The sequence below is a fragment of the Sycon ciliatum genome, chromosome 7 (assembly GCF_964019385.1).
Source record: "Sycon ciliatum chromosome 7, ocSycCili1.1, whole genome shotgun sequence".
Lineage (NCBI taxonomy): Eukaryota > Metazoa > Porifera > Calcarea > Leucosolenida > Sycettidae > Sycon > Sycon ciliatum.
The window spans coordinates 19,324,974-19,342,885 of record NC_088649.1 but is presented as its reverse complement, the minus strand read 5'-3'; the positions used below and the strand labels follow the sequence as shown (position 1 = coordinate 19,342,885).

General features: G+C 47.8%; 1 protein-coding gene across 2 annotated transcripts in view; it reads left to right on the top strand.

Moving 5' to 3' along the window:
* LOC135821162 (pneumococcal serine-rich repeat protein-like) overlaps positions 1 to 17,912 on the top strand; it is a 118,761-nt gene that overhangs the window by 21,574 nt on the left and 79,275 nt on the right. For both annotated transcript variants that reach the window (XM_065334231.1, XM_065334232.1), the window contains exons 3-5: positions 4,048 to 4,242; positions 6,133 to 6,306; positions 8,853 to 9,110. In XM_065334231.1, the coding sequence (XP_065190303.1) occupies positions 4,048 to 4,242; positions 6,133 to 6,306; positions 8,853 to 9,110 (627 nt within the window). The remainder of the gene's footprint in view (positions 1 to 4,047; positions 4,243 to 6,132; positions 6,307 to 8,852; positions 9,111 to 17,912) is intronic.

Below are 17,912 nucleotides of genomic sequence, written 5' to 3'. Positions count from 1 at the left end.
GGGTAACGTGTCCAACGATGCCATCGGGTTCGGTTGCCAGTGCGAGCATAACACAGCAGGCTTGGACTGTGGCGAGTGCAGGCCTGGTTTCGTGGACGTCCCGTGGCGGCCATCGCGTCTCCTCGACCCCTTCGAGTGTGAAGGTAAGTACACTACAGGTTCCTGCACGAGTACGAGTAACGAGGGCAGTACCGCGGAATTCAGCCTTGGTCGCGATAGCGGCAAGGGCCGGATGAACAGCGGGAATGGCCGAGTATGAGTGACTGGAACGTGTTTTCCGTGTGCACCCAAGCCAAAGTTGCAAAGAGATAATATCTCTTATAATATAAGAGATATTATCTCTTTGATATTATGACGTCATGCTTACCAGTATGAAATGCTGCATATACATGTACATGTACACTAGGGTGTGCGGATTCTGCTCGAAAAGCAGTGAAATAGGCAGAACCATACAAACTTTATTGCGGGCAATTCCTCGAATTCTGCTTCATTTCTTTATCCACATACCAAACATGCATGAAACTTACCAGAAAAAGTACCGAATTCTGCCAATTTTTCTGCCGGCATTATCCGCATATGCCTAATGTACACATGTTTGGCATTTAAGTGGTCTTTGTAAAAAATAAAATAAAATAAAAAACACTGTACACTGTGTTTTATTATTGTTTCCTGGCAGTAGTCCATGCATAGTGCCTTTTCTCATGGTGTTAATTTTCGCTCTGAGCGCAGAATAACATGATTGCGTTGTTCTCTAGATGAATAGGCGACGAGGAGATACATGTAAATACAGCAATAGATAGTATCAGCGAAGCGGACATTTACGCAACGAACAAAGAGAAAGGGTTTGCTCCCCACACCGGAGCTCGCGCTATTCCGCCGACTTTACGTGACACTTGACTGACTCACGACTGCCATCCAGAGCACACGAGAAGTCCATCGAACCTTCGACTCGGCAAACCTGCAAGAAAGCACCACTCCCTGCTCAATACACAGTGTTTCGGGGAATTCACCCCTCATCAGTTGAGCTTGAGTAGGCTGAGGAAGATTGTGCCTGAAGAGCACCACTTATATAGTGCTCTCCAGGCACAAACATCACCAGGGATACAAACTTACAGAGACGCTCCGTTTCCAGCGCGACAAACACCTCGTGAACACCAGATAGCAGCGTGAGTCAGTGTCGCTCCTGGACGGTGAGACAGACGTCGAGGACCCTCGGTCATTCGCATCGCTGTTGTGCCCAGCGCGGGCTTGCGACTAGTTGGTTTGGAGGTGACAGCGATGCGAATGACCGAGGGTCCTCGACGTCTGTCTCACCGTCCAGGAGCGACACTGACTCACGCTGCTATCTGGTGTTCACGAGGTGTTTGTCGCGCTGGAAACGGAGCGTCTCTGTAAGTTTGTATCCCTGGTGATGTTTGTGCCTGGAGAGCACTATATAAGTGGTGCTCTTCAGGCACAATCTTCCTCAGCCTACTCAAGCTCAACTGATGAGGGGTGAATTTCCCGAAACACTGTGTATTGAGCAGGGAGTGGTGCTTTCTTGCAGGTTTGCCGAGTCGAAGGTTCGATGGACTTCTCGTGTGCTCTGGATGGCAGTCGTGAGTCAGTCAAGTGTCACGTAAAGTCGGCGGAATAGCGCGAGCTCCGGTGTGGGGAGCAAACCCTTTCTTGCAAATCATCGCTGAAGTCGCAACCACTACTTCGAACAAAGAGAATGTGTTGAAAGTAATGTTCTTTTAAAATCGATTTTCTTGAGACCAGCATTCTTTGTGCAAGATCACTGCGCAAGCGACATGGCCATCTAGAATGTCCCTTTAATAATCCAGGCCCGAATGTATCTTGCCAGAGTGCTCAAACTGACAAGTCAATGAGCTTTGCATAACCCAAACAGCAAAGGCGCTACCCCACACAAGAGTGCTCAACGGCTACAAGAGCAGGAGCGAAGTACTTCCATGTAATGTGCGGACAGAACTGTATGGTGCAGTGCGCGCGTTCCTGGCAAACCGAACATGGTGTACAGTTTGTCATCATAGTTTGGTCGAGGAAGCCGTAAGTCTGGTAGGACCAAGCGCTTGTTGAATAATTTTGCGAGAGAAATCAATCTCTTCCGGGAAAGTGGCCTACATTGGTGTTTTGTCAGTTACTAGCGCACTGCCAGGAAGAGTGTCTTCCCGACCCGGCCTAAGACTGCAGGTTTTGGTACTGTACATCCACTGCCAAGAAACCTTTGAGTCAAAAGCATCTTCGTCGTCACGGAGGCCTGTAATACATCATGCAGTTCCGGAAAACTCTCTAAAACTTACCAATGCTTCGCGTTTCATAGAAAAACTGACACATTTTGCTGAGCCTAGATCACTCAGTTACAGCTTAGCAGTTTACGCGCGAAATGCTGTAAAACCGAAAAGTCTAACGAGTCACGAGGTCTAATGTAACAAAATGGAACACTATTTTTCGTTATCTGAAGAAACGTTATCGCGAACCCGGTTTGACATGTCTGTGTAAAGATGCACATACAGAGATGGTTGGCCAGGTAGCCATCGTTAAACGCTCTGCCCTTTATCATGCCAGAATTACAAAAACGTTAAACCTTTTGGTCGTTAAACCTTCCGGTACATGTACATGTATATGGGCCACAGACGATGAATAGCGATACATCTGCAAGACTGACTACACGTCTACAGTGGGCCAAAAGTATGCCGCGCTGCTACTTGCTGCTAGCCTGAACTACAGCCTGCAACAAGCTATCTTGCAGGTACTTAGTATGAGTGAATCGCCAGCAAGTACTGTATTTTAAAACTATTTTTATCTTTTAATTTTTTAATTTTTTTTGCTACCGATTTAACGATTGTGTTTAGAAACACAACCGTTGAACCAGCACTTGATCGCGAGACTCACCTTTCTACTCAATGATGCAGGACACTACAACTTAAGTTAGAGGTGCTGCTGTATATTGAAACGGAAAGTGTAAATATTACCAGCATTGTAATTAGCCCTCGACAGGTACTATAGTCATGTCTATACATACTGATAATTTTTAGCATTGGTACAAGCAGTGTTCAGGATCACCATGCAGTACATTGTGGCGTTTTAGCCATGACGGCATGAGTACCTTATTTAAACCAGATCTTCGTTTTTTGCTGCCTATTCTCTCTGGCTGGCCCTGCCTCTATCAGTAAAATCGTCTTGTACGCTAAATGATTTCAAGGCCAACATGAAGCTCGTGTTGTACTAACTGCTAATTCTTCATCTACATTTCTTTCTCTTTGTCTCCAGTAATGTGTAATATTTATTATTATTTTTTTCTTTTGCTTTGTTTTTGTTTACTGCCATGCCTGACTACCGCCCCCCTCCCTCCATATTGGCCTATATTATCTGGCCACGGGAAGGTGAAATAAAAAAATAAAAGTAGAGTTTAGAATTTAACCCTTTATGGACTGAACTCAATGGATGTGAAGAATTGTGCACTCAAATTATTTACCTTGAATTGGACGTAACTTTCGTTTCCCTGGGACACGTTACTAGTACAGAAAACCTGTCAAGGCGACCACTCGGAAAAGGCGACCACCTGTCGCAGAAGATCACTACAACCAGCACCAAGGGATGTTATTTCCGGTCAAATGACCCTGGATATGGAGACCACCTGGTAACAGAGAGCACGGTTTGAAGGTCCCTTGAGCGGTGGTCGTCTTAGACAGGTCTCACTGTACTAGTACTTGGCGGTCGTGAGTGCTGCGTATTTAGCAGCTGCATGCCGTAAGATTCGCGGCTGTGTGTGTGTTGTTGTTGTTGTTGTTGTTGTTGTTGTTGTTGTTGTTGTTGTTGTTGTTGTTGTTGTTGTTGTTGTTGTTGTTGTTTGTTGTTGTTGTTGTTTTTCATTTTACACTGCATGGCTAACAGTCAGATCTGCCCAATAGGCTGGTTTTGTTGACTGAATCCCAGTCAGTACATGTATTCCCACAGCTGTGTGTAGACTCAATCCTATAGCATTTTTAACGTGCGTATTCTTTCTTTTTTGATGTGCTCTGTCTGCCGGCGGCTGATGCTTAGTATGCACCTGCAACGACCACGCTGACGTGGAGGAATGTGTGTTCAGCATACAGAGGTTCTTGGCAACAGGAAACACCACGGGTGGTGTCTGTCAGAATTGCCGCGATAACACAGCTGGCCCGCAGTGCGAAACGTGCGCTGAGCTCTTCTACCCGCAGACTGGGGTGCCCCAGACCCAGCTGGACGTGTGTATACGTAAGTGAAAGCTGTACGCTCGTGCCAGAGCTCCCACGGCATAGCCGTCTAGGGAGCGTTCGTTAAATCCTTGCATGCAGATATTATTATCAGTGGACTGGAATTGTCAGCATTGCTTTCTTTGCTTGCCCTCTTTAACCTGTGCATCATTATTATTATTATTATTATTATTATTATTAAACTCAATCTCGTAGCATGTGCACGCATGGCTAATGTGGGGAGCAACCCCAGAGATGAGGGCGATAACCAGCCATGGTAAAAGTACAAATGAAAACAAGAAAACAGTGGAAAGAAAGGAACAGGGAGGAAAACAAAGCTCGAAAACGCAACTCAGTACAAACAACTTGGCGAAACTGAGACATGCTGTGGCAGTGGTGGGCGAGGCTTGATAGCTTGAGCCAGTCAGAATAGGAATGAAACAAAGGGGATTTTGTAAACTGGACAGTGCGAGCTGCAGGTAGCGAGACTTGTGCCCTTGTTGAACGGCTCCCCACAAACCAGTCATAGGGAAAGAGATTCCTTGGTACTTTCTCGGGTTTTATCTTTTGAATTAGCATGTTGCTGTGGAGACTGCGTCGAATAGCCCATCCAGTTTCCAACGCCCAGTTTGTTATAAAAGAAAGGCATACTTCTCGAAATTATTACTGGGTTGAGCCACGGCGGATGGTGTTCGGAGCAGTATTCTTCCAGACATACACAGGAGTTAGCTGGCAATGAGTATTCTGTGTGCAGTCCCGGAGAATGACTGGAATTCATATTCTGTACACATAGACAGTTAAACCTGTAACTAACGACCACCCCTTGGGGCCAGAGAAAGCGATCTTTAATGGCAGGTGGTCCTCAGTTAGAGGTTTGCACGGCACAACCATAATTAAAATGAATCTGAGACAATCCGCGCCTGACGAAGTGGTCTGTAGTACAAGGCTGGTCGCTAGTCACGGTGGTCTTTAGTTACAGGTTTTACTGTAGTACCAGGCTGGTCGCCAGTCACGGTGGTCTTTAGTTACAGGTGTTACTGTAGTACCAGGCTGGTCGCTAGTCACGGTGGTCTTTAGTTACAGGTTTTACTGCATATGGATAAGAACTCACTGCTGAAGTGGAGCAGTGATGAAAACAGTGAGGTGGAAGACATTTTGCTTTGTTGGCGAGTATTTTTGTTATGGTGCATGCCGTGCAGAAGAGCAAAGCATGTGCATGTCGATTTTTCTCTCCAAGCATCGCCATGATCTACACTGCATGGTCTACACTGCATGGTCTACACTGCATGATCTACACTGCATGGTCTACGTCTTTGGCTTCACGCTTGTTGTTGCTGCTGCTGCTTGAGAAGGAGTTGATTCACAATGCGAATAACGTGAAACCATAAAGGAAGAACCGAAGGAGAAAGACAACCCAAATTCGGAAATAAATAGAACACTCTAAATGTTAGATTGAACACAAAAGCTTGACAAGAACCCGTTTCCTTATTACTAATGGCCTACCGGCAGGTAAAGGCAAAGTCACGCCTCTGTTGCCGCTAGGCATTGGCGGATAATGCTCGAAAAGGTGGCAGGTTCTGCTCGAAAAGCAGTGAAATTGGCAGAACCATACAAACCTTATGGCGGGCAATTCCTCGAACTCTGCTCCATTTCTTGATCCACATACCAAACATGCCTGAAACTTACCAGAAAAAGTACCGAATTCTGCCAATTTTTCTGCCGGCATTATCCGCAAAGGGCTAGTTGCCGCTGTTCGTACAGGATAGGCACTTGGAGCTTCCCTGCTGAATCTGTACTATGCGATGCTATGCCTGCACGTCACGGATCTCCGGTCAATTCAGGTTTTACCATGCACACTTGCCTCAAGTTCTCATTCCCTTCTCTCCTCCTCCCATGTCCTCTGGTCGTGCAGCGTGTGACTGCAACGCCGGAGGCGTGACGGACAATGGCGACTGTGCCAAGATGGCGAACGGTTCGTTCCCGAACGGCCAGTGCAACTGCAAGGTCAACACCATGGGACGCGACTGTGGAACGTGTACCAGCACGTCGTTCAATTTGGATGTGAACAATGTCCTGGGCTGCACTGGTAAGCAACCGTTGCTCATTGCCATCGCTGCAACACAGGTACTGTAAAAACCTGTCAAAGCGACCACACCGATAAGGCGACCACCTGTGCTGAAACTTGGAAGGCCACTGAAACCAGAACAAAGGGATGCTATTTCCAGTCAAATGACCCTGGATAAGGAGACCACCTGGTAGCAGAGACCACGTTTTCAAGGTCCCTTGAGCGTTCGTCTTAGACAGGTTTCACTTGGTCCTGGTTTCATTGGTCTTAGAGTATAGGTGGTCGACTTGTTCAAGTGATCGCCTTGACAAGTTTAATTGTACAGTGAATTTCAGAAAGGGCTGTCGCCATGTACTTGCATGTGTTCTAGGCCAGACTCCATAATTGGTACATGTACATGTAGCTTGAAAAGGCGCTGTCAATGATTGCTAGGTTAGCAGGCTTTTATCTCGCACATCGTGACAGTTAGGAGTTACCATTATTTCCGGTGTGCTAGCCGCACAAAAAAACTCCCGGTAGTAAATCGCCCCTCCGGACTAGGCTCCGAGTGGTGGATGTGAATCGACCAGCGCTACAGCCCTCCACGCATGCCATGAACGTACATGTACATGTACATGGAGTATGACGTCATTCGACTACTGTTTCATGGACATGTATGTACTGCAATGCATCGTACAGTGCTGGCAACTGAAATCCGACCCCTCACAGCGCAAACACCTAACACGGGCTGGTAAACTACGAAACAGAGACCGCTAGAATGTGGACGCATCACTAAGGGGTGGGATTTCAGTTGCCAGCTCTGTATGAATCTTCTACACGTTGCAAGTTCAGAGCTAAGGACAAACTAGCAATCTTTTGCTAGACCTTCATGCAGTGGTGCTTCTCAACCTTTACTGGCATTGGTGATGTACTGGTTGGCTGTCAATATTCAAAGTCTGATATGCGGTTTATACTCCGAATGTCAAGAAAAATAGACGAGATGAATTCCAGCGCAGACATGATAGGACATACATGTACATGTGCATGTAGCATTATCCCCCATAGAAGTACACATCTCCACACTCCAACATCTTCCGTTAGGAGTGCTGACCCGTATGATGATCAACAACACAATTACATCTGATAGCGCATGAAGTGTCCTTATGTCTCATCAAAGACGTCGGGTTGTATCGTGACGACGGCCTGGCTGTGTTCAGGAATGCATCAGGACATGAAGCTGACCGAATAAGAAAGGAGATGACCAAAATATTCCAGAACCTCGGACTGAAGATAACGATACAGACAAACCTGAAGAGAGTCGACTTTCTGGACGTGACATTGGACCTGACCAGGGTAAAGTACTGCCCTCATCGGAAACCGAACGACAAGCCGATGTGCATCAATTGCCAGTCAAATCATCCACCTACAATTATCCAGAACCTACCTGCATCGATCAGCAGAAGACTCACAGATATTTCCAATGATGAAGACGTCTTCAGAGATGCGACTCCGATCTACAGTGACGCGCTGAGGAAGAGTGGTTACCCGGAGAACGTACAGCATTTTGACTAGCGTAAAACGGACGAGACAAAAAGAAGAAGAAAACGAATCGCCACCGGAACATCATGTGGTTCAATCCACCATTTAGCAAGAACGTCGCCACCGACGTCCGACATCGCTTCCTCCAGCTAGTGGCCAAACACTTCCCCAAAGGCTCAAGCCTCAACAAAATCTTCAACCGGAACTCGGTAAAGGTTAGCTACAGTTGCATGCAGAATATGGCCACTATCATCAAACAACACATTAACACGATTCTTCGACCCAAGGAACAAGCCAACGGAGGTGACAACGACACCAGGACTTGTAACTGTCGGGCGAAAGACGCATGTCCACTGGACGGAGCGTGTCTAACGGAGAGCATCGTGTATAAGGCAAGAGTCACCGCAGAATTGTGGTTAAAAAAATGGAGCAGAATTCTAGGAATTGCCCGCCATAAGGTTTGTATGGTTCTGCCAATTTCACTGCTTTTCGAGCAGAATCTGCCACCTTCTCGAGCATTATCCGCCAATGCCTACTTGTTTCACCCAGTTGCTTGCAGTGTGTGTACTCATTGGCACCCTTAGTCTATACAGTAAAACCTGTGACTAACGGACAGTCGAACACCCTTCGGGGGCCAGAGAAAGCGGTCTTTAGTGGCAGGTGGTCCTTAGTTAAGAGGTTGCACCAGACAATCATAATGAGACCGTCCGTGCCTGGCGAGGTGGTCTGTAGTACCAGGCTGGTCGCTAGACACGGTGGTCTTCAGTTGCAGGTTTTACTAGTTTAAGTGTACTGCTGTCCTAGTGTGCCATATGATCCTGTATTGTATGGCACCCCCCCCCCTTCCCCTACAGTGTGTGTAGCACGTGACCGATGTTTTCAAGAATGAGCAACATTTAAAGTACAGATCTCCACTAGTAGCACAGCGCTGACCCCTAGATTTCCAACCACGTGATAACGGTGGGCATTTACTGGAGATAATAATGTGGTAACTCTAGACGGCTGGATTCCAAAACATCTTGCTCATGTTCTGCTTTTTTTTGGTGTAGATTGTGCCTGCGAGGCAGCTGGAACGGTTGGAGGCAGTTTGGAGTGTGGCAATGTGACTGGTCAGTGCGACTGTAAGTCCAACGTGGTGGGACGCCGCTGCAACCAGTGCATGTCAGGGTTCTTCGGACTGAACGCTAGCCTTGCGGACGGCTGCCAACCGTGCGACTGTGAGCTTGCCTCCTCGGCGGATAGCCAGTGTGACGCGACGAGCGGACAGTGCATATGCAGACCTGGGTTCACAGGCCAACGTTGTCAAGGTAAGGTTTTTCTTCTTTTTTTTTTTATTCTATAAAGTGTACCACAGAACCATCAGGTGCTGCACAGCGGGGCAGTGGCATACTGTAAAACCGGAAAGTCTAACAACCAAAACGTTTAACGTTTTAGTGATGTTTGGAATTATCCCCTGCAGAAAGTTGAATGATGGCTACCTGGCCACCCATCTGCATGCGCATCTTTACACAGACATCTAGCGATAACGTTTTTTCCCAAATCGAAAAATAATTGGTCGTTAAAACGACATTGTGACTCGTTAGACGTTCCGGTTTTACAGTATTGGATGGAAGTGGGGACAGGGCAGAAGTAAATCCTCCCACCAAGGGTCTCGGATTCATCGCTACTCATGTGCGCCGATACGAAGGAGAGAGGAACATGCGCATCGAATAGGAAACCACCTTCTAAAAACGATCATAGAGAGAATTGGAGGTTGAGATAGGACATGACAATTGTAAAAGCAGTGGAAATATGAGGATGATTTCGGTCTAGCACAGCTGATTCCTAATAGGCGATTCAGACTACGGCCAAAATCAGGTCTGAACTTGAATTTCCCTGGTGATGCAGTTGTGTTTCAAATAATTATGCACAATCGCTGATCAAACACGTATGAGTCGTAGAATCGTGGTCACAGTTGGTCGTAGTCTGAATTACCTATTGCGGTACGTGCGGTAAAGTCTGTCGGACCAGAGCATGTCCAGAGCGTTGTATCTTTCAGAGATTCCGGGTCACCTAGGAAACGGAACCATGCGTTCCCACCTCTCATAACTAGCATTCAGGTTTGCTGTTGCTATGCGGTTGTGGCTGAACACCGGTTTGAATGTTGCACCACAGTACTCTACCAGTCGGCCTACCACGAGGTATTGCATTGCTTTGCGTTTACCTGGGGCAAGTCAACTTCGGTCTCAACACACTCAAAGGTCTCTCTGTATGAAAGTATCCTTCTCGTCACCAAAATTTCAGGCCAGAGAGAGAGAGGGAGAGAGAGAGAGAGAGAGAGAGAGAGAGAGAGAGAGAGAGAAAGAGAGAGAGAGAGAGAGAGAGAGAGAGAGAAAGAGAGAGAGAGAGAAAGAGAGAGAGAGAGAGAGAGAGAGTGAGTGAGAGAGAGAGAGAGAGAGAGAGATGGGGGGGGAGAGAGAGAGGGAGAGAGAGAGAGAGGGAAAGAGAGAGAGGGAGAGGGAGAGGGAGAGGGAGAGGGAGAGGGAGAGGGAGAGGGAGAGGGAGAGGGAGAGGGAGAGGGAGAGGGAGAGGGAGAGGGAGAGGGAGAGGGAGAGGGAGAGGGAGAGGGAGAGGGAGAGGGAGAGGGAGAGGGAGAGGGAGAGGGAGAGGGAGAGGAAGAGGAAGAGGGAGAGGGAGAGGGAGAGGGAGAGAGAGAGAGAGAGATTGTGTTTGGTCTCTGTTCTATTTCCCTCGCAGTGTCCTTGTCTCTCTGTCTCTGTCATAGTGTGTTTGTGTGTGTGTGTGTGTCTCTCTCTCTCTCTGTATCTCTCTGTGTATCTCCTCCTCCCTCTATTTCTCTCCAAGTTCGGCGAAGACAATGGCGGCCGGCAAAATAGGAATCACACTATTTGACAGTAGTGGTGACCTTCTCTCCAACAGTAAAAGCGTTTATTTTATTTTTTTATTTTATTGGGAACACAGCCCTACAAAAAGACATGTGGAGACAAACACAAGACAAGACACAGGGGATGTAGGGACGACGTGCCGATGTACAGGGAGCAACTCGACCGACCAGGGGTCTCGGCGTTAGCGTTGCAACCTGGTACGTGTGTCTTGTAACGTTACTTCTGCTTGTTATCAGCGCTCACTTTGTTCCTAATCTTCAGTAGTGTGTCAAGTCCTGCGAGAAAGGAAATGATTTGCTTGACCGCTGACTTCCTCAATTACCGTTGTCTTTGACTCGTTTGCCTCAGACTGACCTTCACTGGCTCTGCTTGTGAGCAGCTGTGCAATGTTGACAGACAAAAAGCTGCGCGTAAACTTGGGACTTGTTTGACATGTCAATAGTTTTCCGTACGTCTTACCCCATCCGGGGTCTGTATCATGTCGTCGAAGAGCACTGCAGTTCACGAGGGAAAGGGCATAGAACAGTATTAGTAAGGTGATGCCAGATGTAAAGTTCGTTGTGTATGTTTCTGTTCGAATCGTCCAGAAAGACTCTCCCTACCACGATGAGTATTCGTTGGTATTCGTTTCTCGTGTGGTTGAACAATTCGTGTAGACGAGTCGTGGCAAAAAAGGCGCCATGCGGGCCGCTTTTCACATATGGACACATACTATAGGCAAGCGAGTCGTAAAATACAGGGTATTTGACCACTCCCTGCTACAGACTGTGCAGCTGGACTGACCAGAGAATCACAGCGCACAAATACACACAACGCGTTGGTTAGCTTTCCATCCCATGGGTTCTCATTCCAACGGCAAGTCCTCTCGAAACTGGCACTAGACACTTGCAGTGCACGAGATTGGGAAAAAGCAGTCACAACCATAGTGGGCATGTAAAGCTTAGTACTGTTATTGATCACGTGCCTCCCAGCTGCGTTCATGGTGCACGGAGCTTTCTCGTGGGAAAACTCGTGCAAAGTGTAAATGACGAACTCAGCCATACGAAGACTACTGTATAAACTTCGAGCAAGACTTAGACACTGATTGTGACGAAATTTAGATCGAATTTAGAATTTAGATCGAATTGGCAGATCGAATTGGTAAGCAACAGCACTCGAAAGGGATGACGTTCAGTTACGAGGGGTTAGCATGAGGGATGAAGTTCAGTTACGATGGGTTGGCATGAGGGATGAAGTTCAGTTACGAGGGGTTAGCATGAGGGATGAAGTTCAGTTACGAGGGGTTAGCATGAGATCTGATTAGTGCGTACGAACTTCGAGTCAGACACTTTTGCTGTGAAATTCGGATCGAATTGGTGGCAAACCGCAAGCAAAAGGGCTGAAGTTAGATTACAAGGAGTTCGCCTGCGGTCTGATTGCAGTAGTGCAGGGCAGAGCCGAGCTTGTCAAGGGCCGTTCCGAGTTTCGGGCCACCCGCCAGCCGGAAATCTCGGTTTTCCAGACAATACGGGGCACTCGAGCTGCAAGCGCTTCTTAGCGAATTAATATTTTGTGCATGGTTCATGGGTCGGCGATCATGCTTCCTGCAGCCTAGCCTTGGATATTCCGGAGTGGGCGAAAACTCGCTCTGAAGAGGTCTCTTGGACGTACACACACACACACACAGGTATACAATGTAGGTAGTAAGTACTCGGATACTGGTGGTGCTGACACGAATTCTCAGCTCCAGGACATGTGTCCATTAGCAAGCGGCGTGGCGCATTGTTGCGAATTGCTACCGTGCAAACTCACTGTTGCATAGTCCCAGGGCGAGCGAACCTGATCATTTTCTCGCCCGCTCCGGATGTATAGCCTAGCCTAGCGTCGTTGCTTGCCTTCGTGCTGTGTGCTAGTATACATGTACGTCTACATTGTATGCGTGCATACACCCAATGCTTGAGAGACTACCCCAAAGGCGAAGGGCTGTGGCAGGGAGCGTTCACTTCGTTCTTTGGCCTTTGAGCGCGCTGAAGATCAAGGTCAACGGCAGCCATTGCGCTGCGGACCGACACGGAGCAAAGTAGCGTATGCGTGAGCGTGGGTCGGCATCGTCACCACTAGCTTGGTGGCGTTAGTAACACGGCAGAGGTGGAGCGGAATACCAGCGTGAAGACAGCGCTGCTGCCCATTGGTCTGTCGCTAGGTGTGTTGGTGGCTGAACAACACAGTGCGTGGCTCTAGCGGATCGCACCGGAGAAGATGAAAGCCACATTGGTCCTCCTTGGAGTCGCCATTCTGGCTGGCGGCACTCTGGCGGTACTTCTTCCTGATCTTGACGACGGTAAGATGCCAAACTCTTGACTTCGTGCGGTTTGCCAGTTTGGAAAACATTGTGTGCTGAGGCCAGGCAGTGTGTTGAACGGCCTTCCTAACCATAGCCAGTATGCATTTCCGTTGATCATATTTTTGAGACCGCTCACCTGTGGGTGGTCATGCACTGAGTGACTGTCTGTTCACTATGATGGAGGTGCTGGACATGGTACAGGACACGGTATGAGTGCTGTGTGTGTATGTGTGTGTGTGTGTGTGTGCGGGTGCTGCGTACAGTGTGTTCCGCAATCGGCGATTTCGTTTGCTTTTCTTCCTGCGAGTGTGTTGCAAGAGGCCGTACCGGCGAGTCAGGAGCACTACTGGAGATAAACATTGTTCCAGTGCAGCCCGGTTTCCGTGCCCACACCTATGTACTTGTCGTTGGTTTGACAGCATAGCATGACACAAGGTGGAGGACACCGTGTTCGGAAACAGTGACCTTACCACAACCATCCACGGTTGGTAGAGCCCCGGTCAGTTGAGACCGTCTGAACCATAATTATGGGTGTTAAGTCAGTTCACTAAAACAAGTTTTATCTAATACCCTGTGTATGTACTTGTATTGTTCTGCTGTCTTGTCGTGGACACCGCCAAAAGTGTGTTCGATGTCAGAAAGTCATTTTGGTAATGTATAAAAGGAGGCGCCATCGCCTGTTTGTGCTGCGACTTATAATTCAACAACAATGATCAGACTTGCAGGCTATCAGTTTGTGAAATCTGCACTTCCTATGTCGGCTGCCCCAGGAAAGACACGCCCATGGAAGCAACCCTGTAGAAGTTCTGGTAGATAGCACTAAAACTGCACACCCTGCTGCCACCTCACGAGATCAGTGTCCCCATGCTGAGTGCGTGGCACGAAATCGATCCGTTATGAGTCTGCTCCGATGAGCCTAATCAGTACGTTGGCAACATCCATTCTTTTTTAAATCTGGCCATTCTTGCAGCAGTATGACCAGTACCGTGTTCACTTCGTCTTGGAGGTTGCACTTTCACATGTATGAAGGGAGGCGCCATCGCGTGTTCGTGTTGCGGCTTTTATTAGAGTTCAACAACAACATTGTTATTGAGGGAAGGGGCGCGCAAACGTTTAGTGACTGTTTTTTTTTGTCTTTTTTTGACTCCATCATGGACGTTGCTAGCGAGAGGTGGAAAGCGTTGATTCCTGGTGTTCTCAGTGAACTGCGGTACTGTATAACCATACCATTATTATGCACACCACTCGCCCGCAGCTACCCTCGTAGCCCAGAGATTGTTTGCAGTTTGGACAGTGGGGCGAGGATACCTGTGTAAGGTATAGTGGAGGGCCGCAGTGGAGTCTGCGCATACGAAGGAATGTAGCTCCAAATGGCACGCCGATGTGTGACCATGATGTATTCATGAGTATTCCGAGGGACTGTTTTAGTACAAGTACATGACTGTATTAGTTGAGTCAAGAGTACGTGAAACTTCATGTACACACTCTTGATTGAGTGGGGCATGTCTAACGTTCAACGGTTGTTTCAGTTCCGTGTTTTCACAAGGCTGTGGCCAAAAATGTACAAAAAAGGATTCAGCGAAAGTTACGGTGTCATTGTTGTTATTGTTTAAAATGTTGTTGTGTTTCGCATTGACATATCGTCATGGAGTGAACATCATTGGTCTCGTCTCCTGTGTTAGACCCCGTCTCTGTGTACCAGAAATTATATAGGGCATCTCAGTTACGGGTTTATCAGCACTAGTAATTGCATAATACAGGTATGAAACGCAGCGTTACAACAATGACCTAGCCGGCTGTCTCTGTTCTCTTCTGCCTGTGTGGTAATGCTCCATCCTTGTGGTGTTGAGCACTCTAGCCTAGGCAATCTGGGATTCGGGTACGCTCGCTATTGTGTTACATAATTATTATGTATGGCTGCAGTGCATGCACGGGCACTTGACATGGTGGACTGGTTGCTGGGTGATGTGCTATACCATACATCTACATAATAATAATTATACAATCATGTACGTGTTGCTGGCTGAATCGGAGCAGTTGTCAAGGCAACAGGGTGCAGTGGCCTCGATCGTCTCTACGGCATTACTAGTGCCATTTCCATGGTAACAGTGAATGGCAGGGCTTTTTCAGAGATGTAAAAAATAGAATATATAACCCATGGGAACGAGTTATGAAGCAACTATCCACGACTGTTACCATTTGTTTTCTTCTATTTTACATTTCTTATCGGCTCAGTATCCATGCAACTCTCCCTGATAAACAGCGAGCTTTGCATCAACCTCATGTGATGGGGTTTGTGGCAGGGTTGGTCATTTACGATGAACTCAAAGGAGACGTGGAAACACTCTTTTAGAATGATCGTACAGTTCACTTCGGTCTTACAGGTATGTGTCAAGGGTCGTGTAGCGGTGGCGAGAGAGAAACACATTGTTTTTCGGTGGTACACATATTACAATAACAGTCAGTGTCATTGTGGTCATCCGTGAAGTCCTATTGTGGAGGGTTCGGTGGTGGGCCATCAAGTTAAACTCAAGTACTACATTGTAAGTTGTCATGTCGCTGAGTAGCATCGTGTAGTATCTTGGACCTTGGATTCCTGGAATGTCCAGTGAACTAGGAGTGTAATGCAGTAAAACCTGTCAATGCGACCACTCGGATAAGGCGACCACCTGTCCTAGAAGACCACTGGAACCATGACCAAGGGAATCTATTTCCAGTCAAATGACCGTGAGTAAGGAGACCACCTGGTAACAGAGACCTCTTTTCGAAGGTCCCTTGAGCGGTCGTCTTAGACAGGCTCACAGTACATGAAGTTGTGATATGTGTAGCAGTGTGTGGCAGTGTGTTGCACTGGTACATGGTACGCATCCTGGTGGGATATTCAACTCTCTGCGACAGAACCTCCTAGCCTACTCACTGCCACAGGTAGCCCCACGTTCAGAAAAGAGAGCTCACTGGGTGGGTGCTATGTTGCTGCTGTTTTGATGTGGAGATGCCTATCATGCAGCCATTGTACTTGAAATTCTCCAACAGGGTTCAGATGCCTATTGTTCTAAGTTTTTACGGCGCCTGGATGTATATTGTACGTTGTCACTCAGATGAACTTGTACCCATCTTCTAGATGCATAACTTAGCTGTGAAAGTGTCAGATGTCCACTTTGCACTTAAAAAAATACTTGCATGACCATACATGATATTCAAGTACTAACTACAGACAGTAGAGCTACATGATCAATGAAACAGGATTTTATAGTGAGTCAAATATTTAATTTGTACGCGCTGTGTAGCCCTCTGAACTGACCGACCAACGCTGGGATTTGCACCGTCGCTTACCCGGTCGGATTTCACATTGAGCAGCAGCACTGCTGAGTAAGCAAGATTCCAGTGTTGGCATTGCATGCAGATGCCGGGTGGTGCACGTGATGGGGAAATGCAATGGAGACGGCTTTCACTGCTTGAGATTCCGTGCGGGCATTGTACAATGTACATGTACACAATAGTGATATGGTGAGAACTTAGAATGCCAGCTGCGTCACAGTGTGGGATTCTAGCAAGTGCTCCTTGTGCTAGTAGTAACGGATGGGTCCTATTATTATACAGTAGAACCTGTCAAGGCGACCACTCGGATAAGAAGACCACCTGTCCCAGAAGACCACTGGAACCAGGACCAAGGGATGTTATTTCCAGTCTAATGACCCTGGATAAGGAGACCACCTGTTGACAGAGACTAGATTTGGAAGGTCCGTAGAGCGGTCGTCTCAGACAGGTTTCACTCTACATGAATCCTCTATGCCAGCAATCATAGTCATGTTAATTAATTGTTGTCCTGCAGTGCACCTGTGCAATCATCACCATGGCTGAAGTGGCTTCATTATGCATGCATGCGTAATCGTGTGCATTTCCTGCCTACTGCCAGCACATTGCATTGGTTCACTATGCTGTACTGGCCGAGACACTCAAGGTGAACAATGATTCTTCAGTAAAAATGGGGCTGCTGCGGGACTGCAAGTAGATGTACAGTTGCGCTCTGTGAAATCTGACCCGGAGTGCATGCTTGGCGCCCTCAACTGGCTGACACCCTGGAGGTGGCACGAATGCGGATGGACGTGCACACGTACAAAAACAATGATGTACAGAACTAGTCCAGGGCACCAGCCTTGCACTTGAGGTCGGATTTCACAGAGCTCCACTGTAGAAGTACACAATACCGGCACGTATCCGGATATCCGTACTGGATTGGAGGAGGAGATTGGGGGGGGGGGGGGCTAGTGATCCTGACAAGAGCTTGCTCACTATGCAAGTTGTTGTTTGAAGCAGGAGAGGGATAGGGCTAGGGGCCGTGGAGTTCCAGCGCTTCCTGTGTTTCCTTTCCGTCTGCTCCCCTTGCGCGTGAGTTGTCGTCAACATCCTGTGTTTTGGGGGAAAGCTAAAGCAGTAAAGGGAGTGATCACTTTTGATAAGCTCTGTACTGTAGTAGTCACTACGGGAAAGATCGGGATAGACTTCATCCGTTCGTGTCTCCATGCCCTGTCGATCAGTTGGGCGTGTGCCTGGACGAGGACGGCGGTCAGGGAGGCTACATTACGATTAGGCCTCGTCATCATCTTGTCGTCGTCCGGTCATCCGCCTCCCTGCGACTTCGTCCAAACCCGGGCATTGATGACATCCTCCCCACTGTCACTACCATAGGTCATATGCCCGGCCGCTATGTTCGTAATGGGTTGGAAGGGTAAAGAATGAATTGACCATTGCTACAAGTGAAGTTAAGTACCTTAATAGTGTTGTGCCCCGGCCTGACCCTTAACAGCACGAAAGATCTTTCCCACACGTGCAAGCCACGTGCGTTGCAGGGTGTTAATAAGATCTTCGGCAGCTCTGTTGAGTTCCTTGCGCAAGCATTG